General features: G+C 39.5%; 1 protein-coding gene across 30 annotated transcripts in view; it reads left to right on the top strand.

Annotated features, from left to right (window-relative positions):
• The window catches only part of DOCK10 (dedicator of cytokinesis 10), a 263,891-nt gene that overhangs the window by 81,890 nt on the left and 163,000 nt on the right, over positions 1-19,001 (top strand). For 4 of the 30 annotated variants that reach the window (XM_070619986.1, XM_070619984.1, XM_070619982.1 and 1 more), the window contains exon 1: positions 10,006-10,274. The exons of 21 other annotated variants lie outside the window; for them this stretch is intronic. In XM_070619986.1, coding sequence (XP_070476087.1) covers positions 10,170-10,274 — 105 coding nt within the window. In that variant the 5' untranslated portion in view covers positions 10,006-10,169. Of the gene's footprint in view, positions 1-10,005; positions 10,275-14,257; positions 14,648-19,001 lie in introns of those variants that run through there. 5 more of the 30 variants (XM_070619983.1, XM_070619980.1, XM_070619990.1 and 2 more) reach the window with 3 other exon arrangements.

The following is a 19,001-nucleotide window of genomic DNA, read 5'->3' as shown; positions in this document are numbered from 1 at the left end:
TTCTTATAAACCTGATTAATTGGATTCTGATGCCCTTGTCAGAGCTATCCATTCCTCATTTCCCTGCTGATTTAGTCCTCCTGTCCACCTGGTGAGGTGCAGAACAGAGAGCGAGAGGTTTATTTGTCCTTTAGTTGAGAACCTTAAACTACGGCACATCGAAAAGTCAAGAATTTACTGCGGTGCGCACAGCTAAAGAAAGAAAATCCGACAATTAATTCTCTGGAAAACACGAAGAAGCTCTTGATTGAAAAGCCAAGACGTTTCCATTATTCTCCAACTTCCATAATGCAAAGCATTAAATGCTTAAATCGAAGTATTATATTGGCTTTGCCTTCTCCTGGCGGAGTCCTTAAAAGATACAAATGTGATGCCATTTTTTATGACTCCATTAAAGAAATGGTTGTGGGGCGGACTAGTTGCAGAGGCTGCACCTCTGCTAACAGTCTGAACCTCTAGCTAGCAGTTGTTGGTCTGAATCATTAGTTGCCTGCATGCCCAGGGTTTGGCATTTACACAACAATTTGTTTCCTCATCAAAATTGCTTAGGTAAGAAGGCTTTATTACCCTTCCTTTGTATAGACACAGCCTTCTGCCACAAAAAGACCACCACAAAAATAAAACATAGGTAATACTCACGTTATATAAATTAACTAGTTTTTTCATTAGAACTTTAAAGATTTGAAAGACCTTGGCCCCTCCCTAAAACTTGTGTGTACAATGTGATTTTCAGGGTAATTATTAAACCGTTGGTGACGTTCGTATTGAAAGCAAGGTAATTAGCAATTGGGATGAGTATCGGAGGGCAATTTTGGGTGCTTGTTTTATACTAAAAGAAATAATTCTGGTCTGTAGTGAACTTTGCCAGCAGTGGGAAGCTGGTGTGGGATCCAAGCCAGCCAGCAGAGAGAATGCGTATGTCTCTAGGGGGAAATGACTGTCGAGCAGTAGTCCCCATATGAGCAAAGATAATAGCGTTGATTCAGAGATGCTCCACTCCCGTCCTCTGGAAAGCTACATTTGTGCGTGATCATTTGTGCAAGAAATCATCTGCCTCAACTCAGAATGCTTTCAGTTTTCTTTAAAAGATAGAGGAATAATAGTCCAGTGAAAAAGATGTTGCTTTGGGGTTATTTTTTAATGGGAAAAGAACACTGTATTCCAGGAGAAGAATTAGCTGCGTGACTCTTGAAGAGCAGTAACAATCCAGCTATAAATATATTTGTATGAAGCATAAACTTAGAACATCATATAATAGCTGTCGTATTTTTGTTGTTGTTGTTGTTGTCATGTTGTTAGGCTCTGGCTCTGAGCAAGGTGGCAAGGGGTGTGAGTTAGAGTTTGGTCTACACGAGAAGGAGTGCTTGCCTCTTAGGAATTTTCCATTTTGTAACAAACCAAACTCAAGCTAACTTCTCAAAGAAGGATGGATGCCTTTACCATAAAGTAGCAAAAACTTCAAGATGGGTGATAAATATCTAAATACTCATTAGGAACTTGAGAAAAAGTAAACATTAAAATCAGTGTTCCTCATTTCTTTTTCTTTTTTTTTGAGGAAGATTAGCCCTGAGCTAACATCCGCTGCCAATCCTCCTCGTTTTGCTGACGAAGATCAGCCCTGAGCTAACCTCCGTGCCCATCTTCCTCTACCTTATATGTGGAACACCTGCCACAGCATGGCTTGATAAGCAGTGCGTAGGTCCGCGCCTGAGATCTGAACCAGTGAATCCCGGGCTGCCGAAGCAGAGTGCACGAACTTAACTGCTACACCACCAGGCCAGCCCCTGCTCATTTCTTAAATATTGCATTAAGATGCTTATTGGTAAGATATATAAATGTCTCCAGGCTACAGCTTTTTTCCTGGTGGAAGTCTGTGACCGAGGATAAAGTCCACAATTGAAAAGAAAAAAGTATAACCCCTCCCTTGATTGCTATTAGGTTCTAAGCTGGGCTCACTAAACTCTAAGAAATGAGTTCAGGGGCCGGCCCGGTTAAGTTCGCACGTTCCGCTTCTCAGTGGCCCAGGGTTTGCCGGTTCAGATCCCAGGTGCGGACATAGCACTGCTTGGCATGCCAGGTTGTGGTAGGCGTCCCACGTATAAAGTAGAGGAAGATGGGCACGATGTTAGCTCAGGGCCAGGCTTCCTCAGCAATCAAAGAGGAGGACTGGCAGTCGTTAGCTCAGGGCTAATCTTCCTCAAAAAAAAAAAAAAAAAAGAAATGAGTTCATTATTCCCCTCATATCAAATCCTGATTAGGTGGGAATTCTTATCTCCTGAGACCTATTTAAATTCAATAATATCAACAAATATTATTACAATTTGATACACATTTGAAGGGCTATGAATGGAATACTATAAATTATTTTAATGCAATAAAGATCATTTATGACTGTCACATGCACATACACACACAACAAGCACACAACAAACACACACAGTACACACCACACACACACATACACACACACAACTGCAGTCTGTTTCTATTTTTGGCATGTCTATGTTCTCCCTCAGTGTGATTCATATTGGATGATACTCTTTATTTTCCATGAAATTTCTAAATATTTTATACTAAAACTAATGTTACTTTGATTCGTGCTCAACTGACTGGAGACACTGGTGTATTCTGCAGACACTGCCCACAAAAAGCGCTACACTTAGAAATAGGAGCTTCTGTTGTGTTCATTGAAACTTCCCCAGAAATAGCTAAGTCTCTCTTCTTGGTAACTCCGAGCTGTTCGGTCCTGACCTTTCTAGAAGGAAGTAATAAGCCTCAGTGCTGCTGGCTGGAAGAGCGTTTCTGCCGGGGCCAGGCTCAGGAGAGACCGCAGTGAAGGAGGAAGTAACTCCTTGTGCTTTACTTCCTTTAAACAAGGTATATGGTGGGGAGCTGAACCCAGAGATACACCGGGGACCAGCCTTGTTTGGTCCTATGAGAGAAGGGCTGTCCAGCACACAAACCTGTAGCAAAGGGGAGATCTATTGGAAATGCAAGAGAAAAAATGAAATAAAATGAGTTATCTAAATGTTCTCTTACAGTGAAGCAAATCCTGCAAAGCTCAACAGGTCAAAGAAACGGGAACAAAGATAAGATGGAATGAAGAGGCAGTAAAGAAAGTAGGTGCAAACCCACGCGAAGCGCTGTACCAGTTGCTCCAATTAGGCTTTGTGGATTGATGTATGACATCATGTGTAGCTGTCTAAGTCTTAACCACCAAGTTTTCAGTTACTCCAAATTCCCAACGGTACTTTTTGGGTGCTTTCTATCACGTAGGTTCAGAGGCATTGTAACGAAACCCAAGTTTCTGTCCTCTGGTTTCTTAGATTCAGTTAGGATGCCAACTGTGCAGCCTATCCAAATATTGTGCAAATATAATTAAAGCTTCCCATAGCCTGTTACTTTTAGCTGATTGCCTTGATTTTCTGTGTTTTTTATACTGATTACTTCTCCACCACTATTCATCTTCCAAATTTGTCTCTGGTTCCACTGACCCTCCCCACAACTGCCATTCTCTTTCTTACCTTTATTTCACTGCCCATTTTTTCCAGGCAATGATCGAGCCATATTTTTATTTCCTTTTACTCATTTCTTAGCTCCACTGCAAGGTGCAGTTCACCGCTCAGTGGAGACGACACTCAAAGGCCAAGTATTGTCCTCACCTGCACGTTCTTCTTGCTACGTTCTTGAGGTTAAAATTCTTTTTAAAAGGTAAACACAAAAAACCAAGCTGTAGCCCAGAATAAGACTGTGTGGGAGACTGTCGTCTAAAGCTGCCTCACCCCCCGGATTCTCTGATTGTTCAATCTAGTCTTAGTGTTGCTGTGAAGGGACTTTGTGGGTGTAAATTAAGATTATTTATCAGCTGGCTTTAAAATATAGAAATTATCCTGGATTACCTGGGTGGAACCAATCTACTCACATGAGGTCTGAACAGCCAAGACTTTTCTCCAGCTCAGGTAGAGAGAGACAGCAGAAGAGATGTTTAGGAGGGACGAAGCAGAAGGAAAAGTCACAAAGGTTCAGAGTGTGAGAAAGATTCAATCCATTGTTGCTGGCTTAGAAGGGGACCCTGAGCCAGAGACCACAGGTGGCCTCTAGAAGCTGACAATGACCCAGCTGACAGACAGCACGGAAACGATTCTCAGTCTTACAACTGCAAGGAACTGAATTCTGCCAGCATCCTGGATAAGCCTGGAACCAGTTCTCCTCTGGAGCCTCCAGAAAGGGACACAGCCCTGCTGACACCTGGATTTCAGCCTTCTGAGGCTCCAAGCAAAGAATTAGCTGAGCCATGTGGTACCCAGATTTCTGACCCATGACAACTCTGAGATAATAAATGGGTGTTGATTGAAGCACTAAATGTGTGGTAATTTGTTACAACAGCAATGGAAAACTAATACAGACTACCAGAACGTTTTCTCAAATTTCTGACATCTTAGCATTCAAATTCCTGTTTCTTCTAAAACATGATTAAGATTTTCCATCTTAACTAACTTCCAAATATCCAGACTCTTATCTCTTAAAAATTGCAAAGTTACTTTCTCTGTCTGGACACCACGGGACCAGACTTTGAAAATATATATATAAGAATGTGTGAGTTTGTGTATTTTGTGTGTGCATGCATATGCATATATAAGTGTGCCTATACATAAATACTTACCTATGTAGACCTGGTAAATAGCAATCATTCAATAATAATAGTTTACATATATGCACTATAGGACTCTTAGCTATTATATACACACATATATGTATTTTTCCTCAATGCCAGGTACTAACATATATTATTTCACAACAAGCCTTATGAATTATATACTAATTGCTCCATTGTATATATAAGAAACAGGCAGACAGAGGTCAAGTAACTTTCTGGAGGTCAAGATGTCTACTAGATGGCTGAAGAGGATTCAAATATTGATCTGTCTCGGACCGAGACTGCAAGCTCCTTAGTTTTCATCTTGTTTGTCTCTCACACTAAATCTTTTGAGACCTTCTCAGGTCCTGCATCCATCTCTGCCCAGATGCCATGTGCAACCTTCCTGAAACTGCCCTCCGCTTGCATCTGGAGGCTTCACCACCCTGGTAGTTTTCTCCCTTTTTCTCCACACCTTCTAAGTCTTCTAAATTGCCTTCCATCTATTAAGTATAAAAGAACTTCAAGACTCTGTTCTCAGTTCTTTATTACTCTATTCTCCAAAAATTCAGTTTACTTTTCGACTTTCAGTGTTCACTCCTTCGATGACTTTCAGCTTCCCATCTTCAGTCCTGACTCTTTCCTGAGTTCCAGGCACAAGTCTAACAATGGTGCTGGACATGCCTGTTTTCCTGTCTTCTTGACCTGACGGTCAGTATATATATCTAACTCAGCATTAGTAGGAAAAGAAGTCCTCTCTTCTTGCCACCGTATGTCCCTCAGTCATATTATCCATTTCCTTGATGGCCAAACTCAGAAGCCTGTTGGCATCTGTGAATCTCTCTCCCATTAAGAGCGTGAACTCTGAAGCTGGATGGCCAGGTTCAAATGCCAGATGTGCTACTTATTTGTTTTGGGACTTTGGGCCAGTTGCATAACTTCTGAGGACCCAAATGACTTCCTCTGTAAAATTGGGGTGGTAATAGCAATAAGAATAATACCTACCTCACGGGGTTGTTGCACGGTTTAAATAAAGTACCGTAAACATTTAGACCAGCGCCAAGCACCTAGTACTTGCTCAAAAAATTTCAGCTACTATTCATTTTGCATTTGATTGCCAGATCTTCATTTGTAATCTCCATGAAATTTCTCATTATGTTTCTGTTGCCAGGTTTTCTGCCCTCCACCACCCGATATTAATACCCGGATTAACGAGAACTGTCTCTGGATTGTAGTTCCCCAAATCCAGCCTGCATATGGCTACCAAATGAATCTTCCAAAGGCACTATTTTAATTGTAGTTCAAAAATCCTTCAGTGGTTCCCCATGGCTTTCGGGATATAATGGAGACATTCATGATCTTGGCATTCAAAGTCTTCGTGAACCGGCCCCTGGCTCCTATTTTCAGTTGTTTCTACTTCTTCTCTCTTACACACCCTTTGGCAATAGACTGGCTGGACTTCCAGCTTTTTCTTAAACATTCTGTTTTGGCCTGCCTCTAAGTTTTTGTAATAACTAATAGTTATGCTTGCTATATATCAGGCAATGTGTTGAAATTTTTAAGAGTGTCATCTCATTTATCCTCATGATGATTCTACAAGGTAGATACCATGCTATTCCTATTTTGCAGATGAGAAAACTGAGACCTGGAGGGGGTGAGTGACTGGCTGAAGGATACACAGTGAGGAAATGGTGGACCCAGGATTTGAATCCAAGCTGATCGCAGATACCATGATTTCCACCATTCTGTCTTATGCCTTCTCTATGCTACATTCCCCTTTTCTAGGATATCCTTTACCCTTCTCCCATCTATTAGACTCCCATCTATTATTCAAAGGCTTCCTTAGGTTCTATCTTTACTATAAAGCTTTTCCAGACTCCTTCAATCTTTAATGAATTCCTGTGTCACATACGAGCTTCTTGAGGCTAGAAAGGGTGTTATGTATTTCTCATGAAGCCCAGCAATGTCTCAAGTCTAGTACTTAATAAATTCTAATCATTTATTGGTATCAGATTTCTTTACTAATGAACTTGACAATGACTCCTTGTGGCTGAGCCAATTAATCTCTGATTTCTCTTTATTGCCCATTCTTGCCCATTGTCCTATTTAGGTTTTGGATTGCAACACATTTCTGAACTTAAGCAGAAGCGGAATTTATTGGAATGGTGTGGGATATCACAGAATGCTAGAGAAACAGACTTGGTCTGAGATCAAGGAAGGCAAAGCCCAGTAGACATCCCCAGCAGTGTCATCCCATGGAACACTGAACCTCATGCCGCTGGATTTTCCCCTCCTCTGTAGTCACCACAATTTATGTCTATCTGACATTTCCATATGCTGCCTGGCAATACCTCCTTTTGCCATTATTTAAGGGAGTCATGATCAACAGCTAAGCGAGGAGCGAAATGAGTCATTCTTGTATTGCAAAAGTCAAGGGGTGGGAGGGACTCCAGGATAAAGAACCATGGCTCCTAAAGAGGAATAGAGGAGAGACTATATGCAAATATTAAAAAGAGGGGAAGTCACTTAAGAGTTGCTCAAGATTATTAAATGCTTTGTTATAAGACAGAATTCCTTCTAAAACCTCTAAATCTTCTAAAATTCTAAGTTATGGATTTAGGGTACCACAGTTAAGAGGGTCCACAGATGGACTTCAGAGATTTGTGACAGTCAGCCACGCATGCACATTTTCTAAGTACTTATATTTTTCTGGTGAATCCACAATTTTTATTAGATTCTCAAATGGGCCCATGATCCAAAAAGGCTTTTAAAACACTCTTTTTAGCTATCAAAATAGAAACGTAATCTTATCCCAGGAAATCAGGTGACCCAGAGGCAGACTGTCATAATATTGTATAAGGAAGAAAAGTTAACTCTGAAGATTCTGCATGTGCTGTAATGTACCTGCTCGTTCAACAGATACCAAAGAGTTGCTTAGAGAGTGAAATCTGTTCAGGGCTAAAGACACACAGTGGAATTTCTAAATATCCAAAGGCATGGATCAAAAGGGCTTCTGCTCTGTAGAATCCTTGGTTGCCTACTTAAGCCAATTACAGAATAATAATATAGTTTACCTCCCCAGTGGTTATTTTTATAGCATCTTGCTATTTTTCTCATAGTTTTTGAAGGAAGCTTCCTCATTCTTCATATGTGGACAAGGATTAATCAGGATCTCTTTTTACTTGTCTTGCACAAATCACTGCATGATAAGATAGAGGTATGGGAGTGGCTCGAGCCTAGGGTGTATGTATGTGCTTCAACTAAATCTAGTTATTACTGGGGAAAAGGGAATGGCCTATGTCAGTAAAAAGAAGTTGTGATAAAGGGGAAGGCTTATTAAATAAGCAGATGGCATCCATTTAGGCCGTGGTTGTTGGGACTAGTTGCATGAGCGAGAGCTTCGGTAAGGATCGCTGCCTGCAACACAGAATCAGAACTGTGTTTGCAGAAGTGGCTTCTTAGCGTGAGATGAAAATGTCTTATTCCATTTTCTTTATGGCCAAAAAAGGCAAGGGAGGGACATCAGAGGTGATTAGGGGAGGAGGCCATTGTTGTAAATTGATGGTCAGAGAAGGCTTCCTGAGGAAGAGACATTTGCATAAAGACCTGAAGGAGGTTGAGAAAAAGCCACCAGGACATCAGTGACCATTCATTCTGGGTTGCAAGTTTGCATCATACGTGGCAACCGATGCGGGCCTGCACCATTGAACGTGTCGGGCTCTAGAAAGAGAAGACAAGAGTGTGGAACAAAAGCATCCACCAAACCCACAATGTATTGACTCATCATTCCCCTCCTCTTGTCATTCTCCCCCTTCCCACTGTAGCCTGAATCCTACTTCCAGCTAGGACATGAGTGAACTCTCTGAGCTAGTTAGCAGCCTTGTTATCTTTCTTTCTTAAAGTTCAAAACTCCTAGAATATTGAGAACCTTTTGCACGGAAATTGCACTCCTCGTTAAGCTTCGTGTTTGTATCCACGATTCACATCATACTAAGCTCTGCACAAAGGTGCCCTCAACAAATGCCTGTGGGACTGACCCTTCCTGACACAGGAAGGGGGGCACAGTTACTCCCTTCATAATATTCCTTCCTCAGGCCTCACCTCTTAGGAGAGTTGGAAGAAGTCTTTTCTAGATCAGTGGTCATGGGGATCAGTCCTCAGTGGAAATATTCCTTCAACCATCTTTATAACCCTCATAGTGCTTCATGGACAAGCAACAGTTCCTTTAGCATCTTCATCACACTCATGGGTACCACTATTGAGGAGGCTACCCTGCAGATGAAGAAATAGAATCTTAAAGAAACAAATGACTGTCTCACACAACAACTGTTTTTGGAGCCAATCTTTCTAATGTTTAATCAAGTATTTCCTATTCTTGGGGCCTCCAAATATTTCTCTCACACACCTGGTAGAAAAAAATTGACTACACTCCCATAGTCTATGCTTATTTATAAATTATATAGTTCTTATCAGTAGCTAATATTTCAAAACACAATATACAAATGGGACAGGGTTCATTGTTCAGCACAGTAAACGTAAGTCCCTCAGTTATCCTTTCATTAAATTTAACAAATATATACTGAGAAACTTCTGGATGCCAGGCACTTTTGTAATCACCAAAAACACAGTGAGTGAAGCAGACAAAATTCCCACACCCATGGAAGATTGAGTCCAGTGGAAGAAGGTAGACCATAAGTAAAATAAATTGGTAAAATATATAGCAGTGTTACATGCCAGTGAGGGCCATGGAGAAAAATAAAATAGGAAGGAACATTTGGGTGGGTATGAGGGGAGAATTTGCGCTTTTAAATAGCCCCCAAGAAAGTGAGTAAAGATCTAAAGATTAGGGAATTAACTATTTGACTATTTTTAGCCATTTTACATCAAGAACCAAGGTGTCCGTGTCATTGTGTGTTATATTAAATATTAGTGAAACATAAATTTCTTTATTTAGATAACTAATATAAATAGAATTCTATTTTCTCCATCCTAAGTGACTGTCTTGGGCAGCCCTCCTAGGAAGACCACTAATTTAATCCACACTTACATGAACAACTGCTTTAAACAGACTTCTTGGACCTGAGCTATATTATTACAGTATGCCTTTGGGATCTAACCAGAATGATAAATTTTGGATGGTTGTTTGAGTGTCAGACAGGGAGCTTTACAATAAATTAGCTCTTTGATTCAATCTTGGTTTGGTTCCACGGGCGATTTTATATCATATGGTTTATTCAGCTATGAGCAATTCTCTTAAACCTCCAAAGTCATTTTGTGTCTTTGTCTTACTTTAAAGCAGGTGATTAGGGAGACGACATGCACAAAAGCATATCTGAACAGCTGGTAGTTAGTTGCTCACAGGAAGCGGTAACTTGGTTTTCTTTTCCTTTCCGTTGAGTTATGTTCATGTAGCGTGAGCATTTCCCTTTTTACCAGAGGAGAAAGATTTGTTCGGCCGGGTGAAGCTTCAAAGGAAGAGGTTGAGCAAAATTGATATTTTTAAATATTTTGTGACTCAAATGACAGCAAAACAATGAGCTTCCGAGGCAGAGTTTTTAAACGGGAGCCCAGCGAATTTTGGAAGAAGAGACGAACAATAAGGAGAGTAAATCAAGAAGGAATCCCCAGATTTAGTTCTGTAGGTATCTGAATATCTATGCTCGCTTTACATCTTTTTTCTTCGGTACTTTAAAAAAAAATTAGCTCTGAAGTGGTATTCTAACATAAGCTATGGGTAAAGTCTTAGATGGAACAGAATATTTAATTTGACTTGTAAATATCTTCTTTTCCTTACATCTTTATTTTTTAATTACTTGCATCATTATTTTTAAAAATGTGATAGAGGATTTAAGTAGCTGAAACTTTACTAGGATATTTGGTTTATTGGAATTACTTACATCATTATTTTAAAACATATTGAGAGAGGATTTAAATACACTATTACTAGAATATTCTCTTTTTTAAAGAGAAGACTACAATCTCTTGAATTAAGACCCCAATTGATGACTTGTATATAATTGTGCTTTTTAAAAAAATATTACCACTCTCTTTTTATCATGTACCACTCATTATTTGTTTTAAAATTCTTAGAAAGAGCAATCCAAAGTATGAAAGAAAATGTAAATAAGTATTGGATTAAATAAACCAAGGAAGAGAGTAAAATTGATACGTTTTAAATGTTAAAAAGATTTCGTTTTGTTTATTGAGAAGAATGTTTCCGCCTTATTATTGTTTGCAAACAAAAGGAGACCTCTGGAGACATGTACTTATTAGAGAATTCTAGATTTCCATCTGTAAGAACTACCAGCGGTTGAATATCAGAGCCAATTACTAGAATGCTTCATTGATTCCCACGTAATGCTGAAGGCCTAATTTATATGATAAATGGCTGCAACAATATTATTGGGTAGCTCTTTTTACAGGAACGTTCATTTTACGGGGTGGGTTTAAGTTTTGCTTGCTTTCTTCAGGGCAGGGGTTCTTAATAATCAGCACTATTGTCATTTGGGGTCCAAGATTTCTTTGCTGTGCTGGGCTGTCCTATACATTATAGGATGTTTAGCAACATCCCTGGCCTCTACCTACTAGAAGCTAGTGGCAAACTCTCCCCGGTTGTGACAATCAAAAATGTTTCCAAACGTTGCTAAATGTCCCCTGGGACGGGGAAGGCAATGTGCCTGATTGAGAACCAGTGCTCTAGGGGTAAATAATCTTTTTGTTCATATAACCATCTTTAATCTAAAAACAGAGTGGCTTTTTAAAAAATGACATATAAGATAAGATAATGATTATTTATGAATAGTTATTTAATGAATATGAATAATCAAATTAATAAGTAGTCGCCCAACCTCTGAGAGCTCAAAATCAGGTATGAGAATACTACATCTCAAGTAATAGTGGTTCTCTTTATACTTATAATCTATTTGGTGGCAATTTAACATGAGTACAATGTATCAGAAGTCTGCTTGATCGGATTGGTGCCATGCTGTCATTTGGTCGGTTCCTCTCTCAGTATCTCAGGAGTGCATGTCGTCCAGTGGGAAACACAGGCAAATGAGTCCCGTCACCTTGTTCCCATGGGATGTACCATGATTTTTCCACCTAGGGTTTTATAACAGGAATATACAGAGTCCTGAACCTAACTTCTTGGTCCCTATTGGCCCCAAGTGGGTGCCCAGTTGTACCTTCTCTACTGGCTGCATAAGAGCCTCATTAGTTGTTTACCATCAGCCTGTTAAAGAGAATAAGTGTTTGAAAAACTTGTTTGGCTTGAGATTATTTTAACCTCTAGACCAGTCCAAGAACATCATTTCCCTGCTACCTTTCTCTCATTGGATTTTAGAAGTTCCGCGGGTTATGTTGCCGTAAGATTTACTTCTGTGTCCACTAAAAGAGACAACACAGGAGAAGCACATTTCTCTCTCACACAGGCCACACATGCAGTTTGCAAAAGGACAGTCCCCAGTGTCTCACCATATAATGAAGCTAATCACTCGATGAATTATCTTAATTGAATTTGAAGGTATTGCTATTGAGCTCTATGGGAAAATCAGCCAGTAAGGACGAGTGTTTTCCCACAGCATTCAGTAGCTATGCATTCACATTTAATTAAGATCATTCATACAGTGATTAGCTTTCTTCCATGGAAGGCACTGGGGACTTTCCTGCTACAGTTGCCTGCTTTTGGTCTGCGTAAGATAGGCGTATCTCCTTTCACAGGTTGTCTCTTGTGTGGAGTAAGGGAGTGTTCAATCCATCCTTAACTATTATCCTGAGATATGGTTTCCATTTTGGAAAAAAGAATCCAAGAAAGTGAAATGCATAATTAGAGCACTAAGGGGTCATTCTCTCTGGCTCTCTCATCTACCATCTGTATGACCTTGGGCAGGTTACTTAAATCACTCTGAGCCTCGGTTTCCTCTTCTATGAAATGTTTATAGCAATATCTGCCCTGTCCTAAGATTGCTTATTGGAATTCAATGTGATTATGTTCATTCTGAACATGATTTGAACATTGTAAAGAGTTGTAAGTTACAAGTGTTATGTAGTATTTCCATTTCCGAGGACAGGAGAAGAGGCATATAATTGTAGTGAGATTGTCTTTTCAGTAACTGCAACAATTGAAGACAACGGACTAGAGGTGACACTTTCCTCCTGGGGGCCTTTTTCTATGACAGTAGACACAACTCTGAATTACGTCAAGCTGAGTGCTCAGGGGTCCTAGATGGGTCTGTGTGTTGATGGTATTTGCCTTGGAAATGTCGTGTTATTTTCCTCACCCACCTAAACCCAACTTAGCTTAAAGCCCACCCAAGGCCAGTTTAGACTTTTCCACAGCACACTCATCTAAGCTTTCTAAAAGCTAAACAGTGTCCCTAGACTGGCTTCAGAGACGACTTGATAGGTGATAAGGAAGAAGCAATTCAAGTGACAAAATGCCCAACAAATGAAGATGAGCCGTCAAGTTAGTTAGGAAAGGAAAACAATGATGTCTTTTGAATTTTTGCATGTACTCACATATTGTAGTGAAAAAAAATGGTTACTGGCCATAATTATCACAGATTATCTGTTTTTATAATGATGATGTGGATTTTGAATTCGACAAACCCATTTCTTGCTCTAAGGCAAATTTAAAAATGGTGTAATTGCGTAGTAATCTGGAATGCTTAACCGGAAAAGTCTGTGACTTCCTAAAAAGTATATAACCCAAACTTTATATATGCATGACCCAGGTTGATAAATTTGTTTATTCAGTTTTCTTCAAATGCTGTTTGAAGCTGTTTATTTAACTCTGCTGGAATTTTTAACTGTTTTGGAAGTTTCCTTTATTAACCCAATTTTCAAGTGTATTGTCTAAGAAAATCTTTCACATATTTTTAATCCACTTATCACAGACAACATACAATATGAGAGAATGCAATTGCATTATAAAAGTTCAAGGAAGTGAAACTTAATTGTTTAATCATCAAATAGAACTACTTCCCTTAATTTTTGACGTGTATATGATGTTCTGTTGTTGAAGTTTTTCTTTTTAACTACCTTTCTATTTTTATTTTTATTTTCTTACCCAAATCTTTCAGTGTGATCTCTGGTGCATAAGAAGTCAATAACAAGACAGGTTCCTTCCTAAATTGCACGTCCTAATTTGGAAAGATTAAATGCACGATTAAGTTGAACTATTTTATCAATCATCTATACAGTGAGAAAAAAATGAGAAATTTATTTAAATAAATGTGAGTTGTTATTTTTTAAGTTGTTACTGGCCTGTGGATCATTAATCTGCAGGATTTCAAAGTATTTGGAAAACTTTGAGTATGCCCCAAAATTATTGCTCTCCTCCTCCTTAGTAACAGCCTGTTAGCATTTTAATAGAAAATTGAAAACCATAGAAAACTATAAACAGAGGATCTAATCTGAACATCTTTAACATATCTCCTACATACATCATTTTATAAAATGTATTGTGCTCGTGTCTTTCAAGTCCATTTTTCATCCTTTATTCCTCACATTCCTCTAATGTGAACAGCCTCTCTCGCTGGTCATCTGTGATTTCTTCCTTACTGTTACTTTTTGTTTTATACAAACATTCAGTTATCTATTTAGGCTGTTTGATAATGAGCCAGTTGGCTGAAACGAAGCACGAGAAGGAGTCCCAGGATGATCGTTGCAGGAAACAATGAAAGGAGACTGAATCAGGGTTGAAATACAGTGGAGAGTAGGGATGAAAACTGTGAATGGTCAGGTTGGAGAAAGCAAAGAAGCAGGAGTAACTGGAGGGATCTGAATTCAACTCTGACCACAGAAAAAGAGAAGTGTAAACTGAAACTTGATCTGGTCTAAGAACCTAGGCCAGATCAGAGGGCTCCTTGCGTGGCTGCAGCAATAGGGAGGAGCCAGCTCTGGTGGCAGATGGCTGCAGAGAAGACCCTTTCAAAATGGACTCGGGAGAGGTACCTGCAGCTTAATCAAGAATGAGCTGACTTTCTTCAAGGCTGGCTGGTAGGAGAAGAGGTAAGCCAGGAGAGAGGCAAGGTGTGGGCAAACTGCCAAACGGGGCAGCGTTTACGCCATGACTTGCCTTTTATAGCTGTCTGAGCAGGACGTGGACCATTTGTCAGAGAGGGGGAGTGCCACAATGGACAGGAAGTCACACCCTGATCCCAACAGCTCTTTGTATTTAGCAGATGGTGGCCATGGTACCAAGCTTTCTGAATTTAGAGATTGCCTCAATTGGTGGCGATTTCCATTGTTGTTTTTGACACAAACGTTATCTAGCATTCTCTACATGGTTCCTTAATATTACTTTTCATTTCCTTTTCTTCATCCTCTTTACCTTCTTAAAATATTTTCTTATCCTCTGTCCCTGCTACTTCCTTCCCTGAGGTACCAATTACCTCAGATGCCTCTAGCCTTCCAATGTCCTTCACTGCAGAAACTTGCAAAGGCACAGGAATAGTACTTGAAATTCCAGCTTTAGTTCAGAATCTTCCCGACAGGGAAAAAAGCTTTTCTGTTTTCTATTCCTGCGAGGCCATGTTCTTTGCCAGTGGACTGGAGTGGCAGTGGACCATAGGCTTCATACTGAGCTGGGTTGAAATAGTTCTTCCGCAAACTTGCTGTGCAAGTCCTCAGAATCCAAGTTCCTATATCTTTAAAGCAATGATGATCTCTTCTAGACTTGAGATGGATATTCAATGAGAGAAAGTGTTAAATAGTTATCATGGTCCTTGCCATTTGATCGTGATAATAGTAGTAGAAAAATAATAACTGTTATTATCACATATGGGGTAAATTATAAAAAATAGTAGTTTCTACTGTTACTATTAGTATTAAATCATTTGGTGTGACTATGTTATTTCTACAGGCAAATATAGATAAGTTAGTTTTAATATTACAAATATGGAAAACGTAACTCAAGATGAAAATGGCAGGAAGGTGACATGGGGCTAGCAGTGGCTTAGAGAGTGATCTGAGAATGTCTGATCTATCGTATACTCTAGAGATCTGCCAGTGCTTCCAATACAACCCAGAAATTATGTATGGAGAGAAAATTATAGTATGTGGAATGTCAGCACTGAAAACAAATGTGGACAGAAACTTAATTTTTGGCCCTAGCTGTTCTGGTGTCATAGGGGGGATGAGTTAGGCTTAATGGAAAATTAGAGACGAGCGCTGCCTGGAGTTTATCACCTTGGAAAACCAAGAAGGTACTTAAGGGGCTGGCCCTGTGGCTGAGTGGTTAAGTTCACATGCTCTACTTCGGCGGCCCAGGGTTTCACCAGTCCAGATCCTGGGCATGGACATGGCACCACTCATCAGGCCATGCTGAAGTGGCGTCCCTTATGCCACAACTAGAAGGACCCACAACTAAAATATACAACTATGTACTGGAGGGATTTGGGGACAAAAAGCAGAAAAAAAAAAAAAGAAGATTGGCAACAGTTGTTAGCTCAGGTGCCAATCTGAAAAAAAAGAAGGTACTTAAGTCGCTCATGCCCAGGATGATGATGCCTGATGTATTTTTCATTGAATGAGATGATGTTGGAATTCATTAGTAATACATGAGTTTACTAAATCTAACTTCCTGCACTTCCAGGAGTCATTAGCTACATGAGAGGTCTCCTTTAAGACCATTCAAGTCCAAATAAAGATAAGTTGAGGAAGTAATAGTCCCTTGTTATAGGTGCTGCTCCTGGTATTGTATCATATTAGATTTGTTTAGTGGCAAGCAGAGGAAAGCTACTGCAGTAAACAAGTACTGTCCAGAGAAGTGAACAGAAAGAAGAATGGAGAGACAGGCTGGGAAAAGAGCAGGAATGGACTTTGAAGCAGGCTGGGGCAGTGGGAAACAGCAGTGGTCTTGGTGTTTGGAACTAATGCACAGTCCTGTGGGATTTTGGCACCTTTCCACTCAAGAGTCAGAGTTCTGGAGGCAAGTATTAAATGGGCCTCGCTGGGGTCACGTGCCCTGACCACAGGAAAGCAGGACCCTTTTAATGATCAGACCCATCAAGACTTCTCCTTATATGCAGGGGGAGAGAGCTAAGTCCTCAGAAGGAAATTAAAATGCTAGTATTGGACTGGCCCGGTTGACATAATGGTTGAGTTCACACTCTCTGCTGCAGGGGCCCAGGGTTCACAGGTTCAGATCCCAGATGCAGACCTACACACCACTCATTAAGCCATGCTGTGGTGGCATCCCACATACAAATAGAGGAAGACTACCACAGATGTTATCTCAGGGGCAGTCTTCCTCAAGCAAAAGAGGAAGATTGGCAATGGATGTTGGCTCGGGGCTAATCTTTCTCACCAAAAAAAAACAGCCACAACAATGAAAACAAACAACCTAGTTTAACCTGGGGGAAAATTAAATTACTTTAAAAAATAAAAAATAAAATGCTAGTACTAAAAGAAAGCAGGATCAGTGTTGGGTAGGCCAACATACAACAAATGTCCAGTATGCATATTCAATTTCAAGTAGCCAAAGGTAAGAAAGGAAATAAAAAACTGAGCTGACCATCATTAAGGGAAGATTTATTGAAAATACAGGATGCATGTTGTTGACAGAACTATTTACTTTCATTTACGTGTGACATGTATGTGTTTGTATATATACACACAAACACACACACCCTCATGCTTGACCTGTTAGTAGAAGTTCATTTGTGTGACTGTTAAAGTCCTGAAATAGGATCAGAGTTTAAGTCGGTGGCAGCTTTCGTTATAGACTTCATATAAATTAATCTAAAATTGCCAGCAGTTTGCTCTAAGGCATTAATTTCCCTGGTGTCAGGCAGACTTGTAATTGGGTTGTGATGTATTTTTAATGATATTTATTATCTTTCAAGTGTTTCTAGAAAACAAAATGAGACGTAATTCAATTTGATTTACATCTTCTTGGATATTTTCTACTTCTTTGCAAGTACCAGTATTAGACGAAGCAGCAGCCACTTTTATATTTTTTATTTTCATTTGCTGTACAAAAAAAGTGAATTTTGACATGCTCCTCAGAGAAATATGTGGTTAAATTTCCTCAAAAAAGAAAATAAGACTGAAGGTTTAAATTCAATTTGAAAGTATACCTTACATCATAGATCCTATAAAGCTCATTTGTGTCCTTGGTTTTCCTAATGAAATTTAGGGTTAATAAAATAGAATATTCTGGTTTTTCTAACTATAATGTTTGTGTTGAGTATGATGACTAATCATCCTTTATATTTGCAAAAGGCTTTATGATTTACCAAGTTTAACCTGCTTAATTTCACTGAAATGGACTGAGACATTTGAAGAGTTACTACTGGTTAATTTCTTCCGAGCTCTGTGTCCATTTTTGTTACCAAGGGAACCATTTCCAAATTCAGCTTAATCTGAGCTTGCCCAGCTGTACAGTTCTGAACTTGGACTTAGCTAGTGTTTTTCCATTCTCATGAAACTGTGTGGTTCAAGACAGAGAGAAGGTTAAAGGGTCAGCCTGAGATGGCTTATTCCCTCTTAATCATTTCCTTTTTGGTAAGAAAAGCTAGTCTTGCTTTTTGAAGCTCAAACATTTAAGAGATTGTCCAGTGGAACTCCCTTTGATGAGAGACTGGATTAAATCTGTCACACGACCACAGGCTGACAGCTGTGGCCGGGGATCCAGCTGTACAGTCTCTGCAATTTTCTCATTTGTTTTCAACACAAATAGTGTGGAAGTTGATTCCATTCCAACGGCACTAAGGCCAAAGGGTCCTGGATTAAGTTAAGGTCTAAAGAACCCATGTGTCATTTAGAGCTTTTATTTCCTCTAAAAAATTTAATCAGTTATCTTGATGACACCAAAATTAATGAACAGCTCAGTTGTTTCTAATTTGTTTTGGAGATCTCAAGATCAGAATTCTTTTTAGGGTCTCTCTAAAGACCCTGTGGATCCTCAGTGTTAGCTATTTGCTTGTCTGTATGCCAAGATGTGAAGAGAATGTTTAAATGATTGGCATGTCATGCCCTACTGGGGCCTACTATATTGGTCCTAAAGTAAATATCTATTTTTATTGGTTTTTCTGGGTCATTAACCAGGATGAATGGTTTTGTAAGCTGAAGAAGGTATTCAGAAATAGCATTGATTCTGTTATGAATATTCAAATTAGAATAAAGATTCATTTCTGGAAAAGACAGGGGTGATTCAGGAAGATTGGGGAAATCTCAACTAGCGTCACAGGAAGCACTACATGTCAGAAAAATATAAAACTTCTCAAAAATAGGGGGAAAAAACACTTCACGTAATAATGTTCTTGAAAAGATCCGATTTTCTGAAAAGGAGAAGTAAGAGTGACTAGTTCAGATTGACAAACTAGAGTGACCCTAAGGGTGAGTAACCAAGGCGGTCTCC

The sequence above is a fragment of the Equus przewalskii genome, chromosome 5 (assembly GCF_037783145.1).
Source record: "Equus przewalskii isolate Varuska chromosome 5, EquPr2, whole genome shotgun sequence".
NCBI lineage: Eukaryota > Metazoa > Chordata > Mammalia > Perissodactyla > Equidae > Equus > Equus przewalskii.
This window is presented reverse-complemented; position numbering and strand designations above follow the sequence as displayed.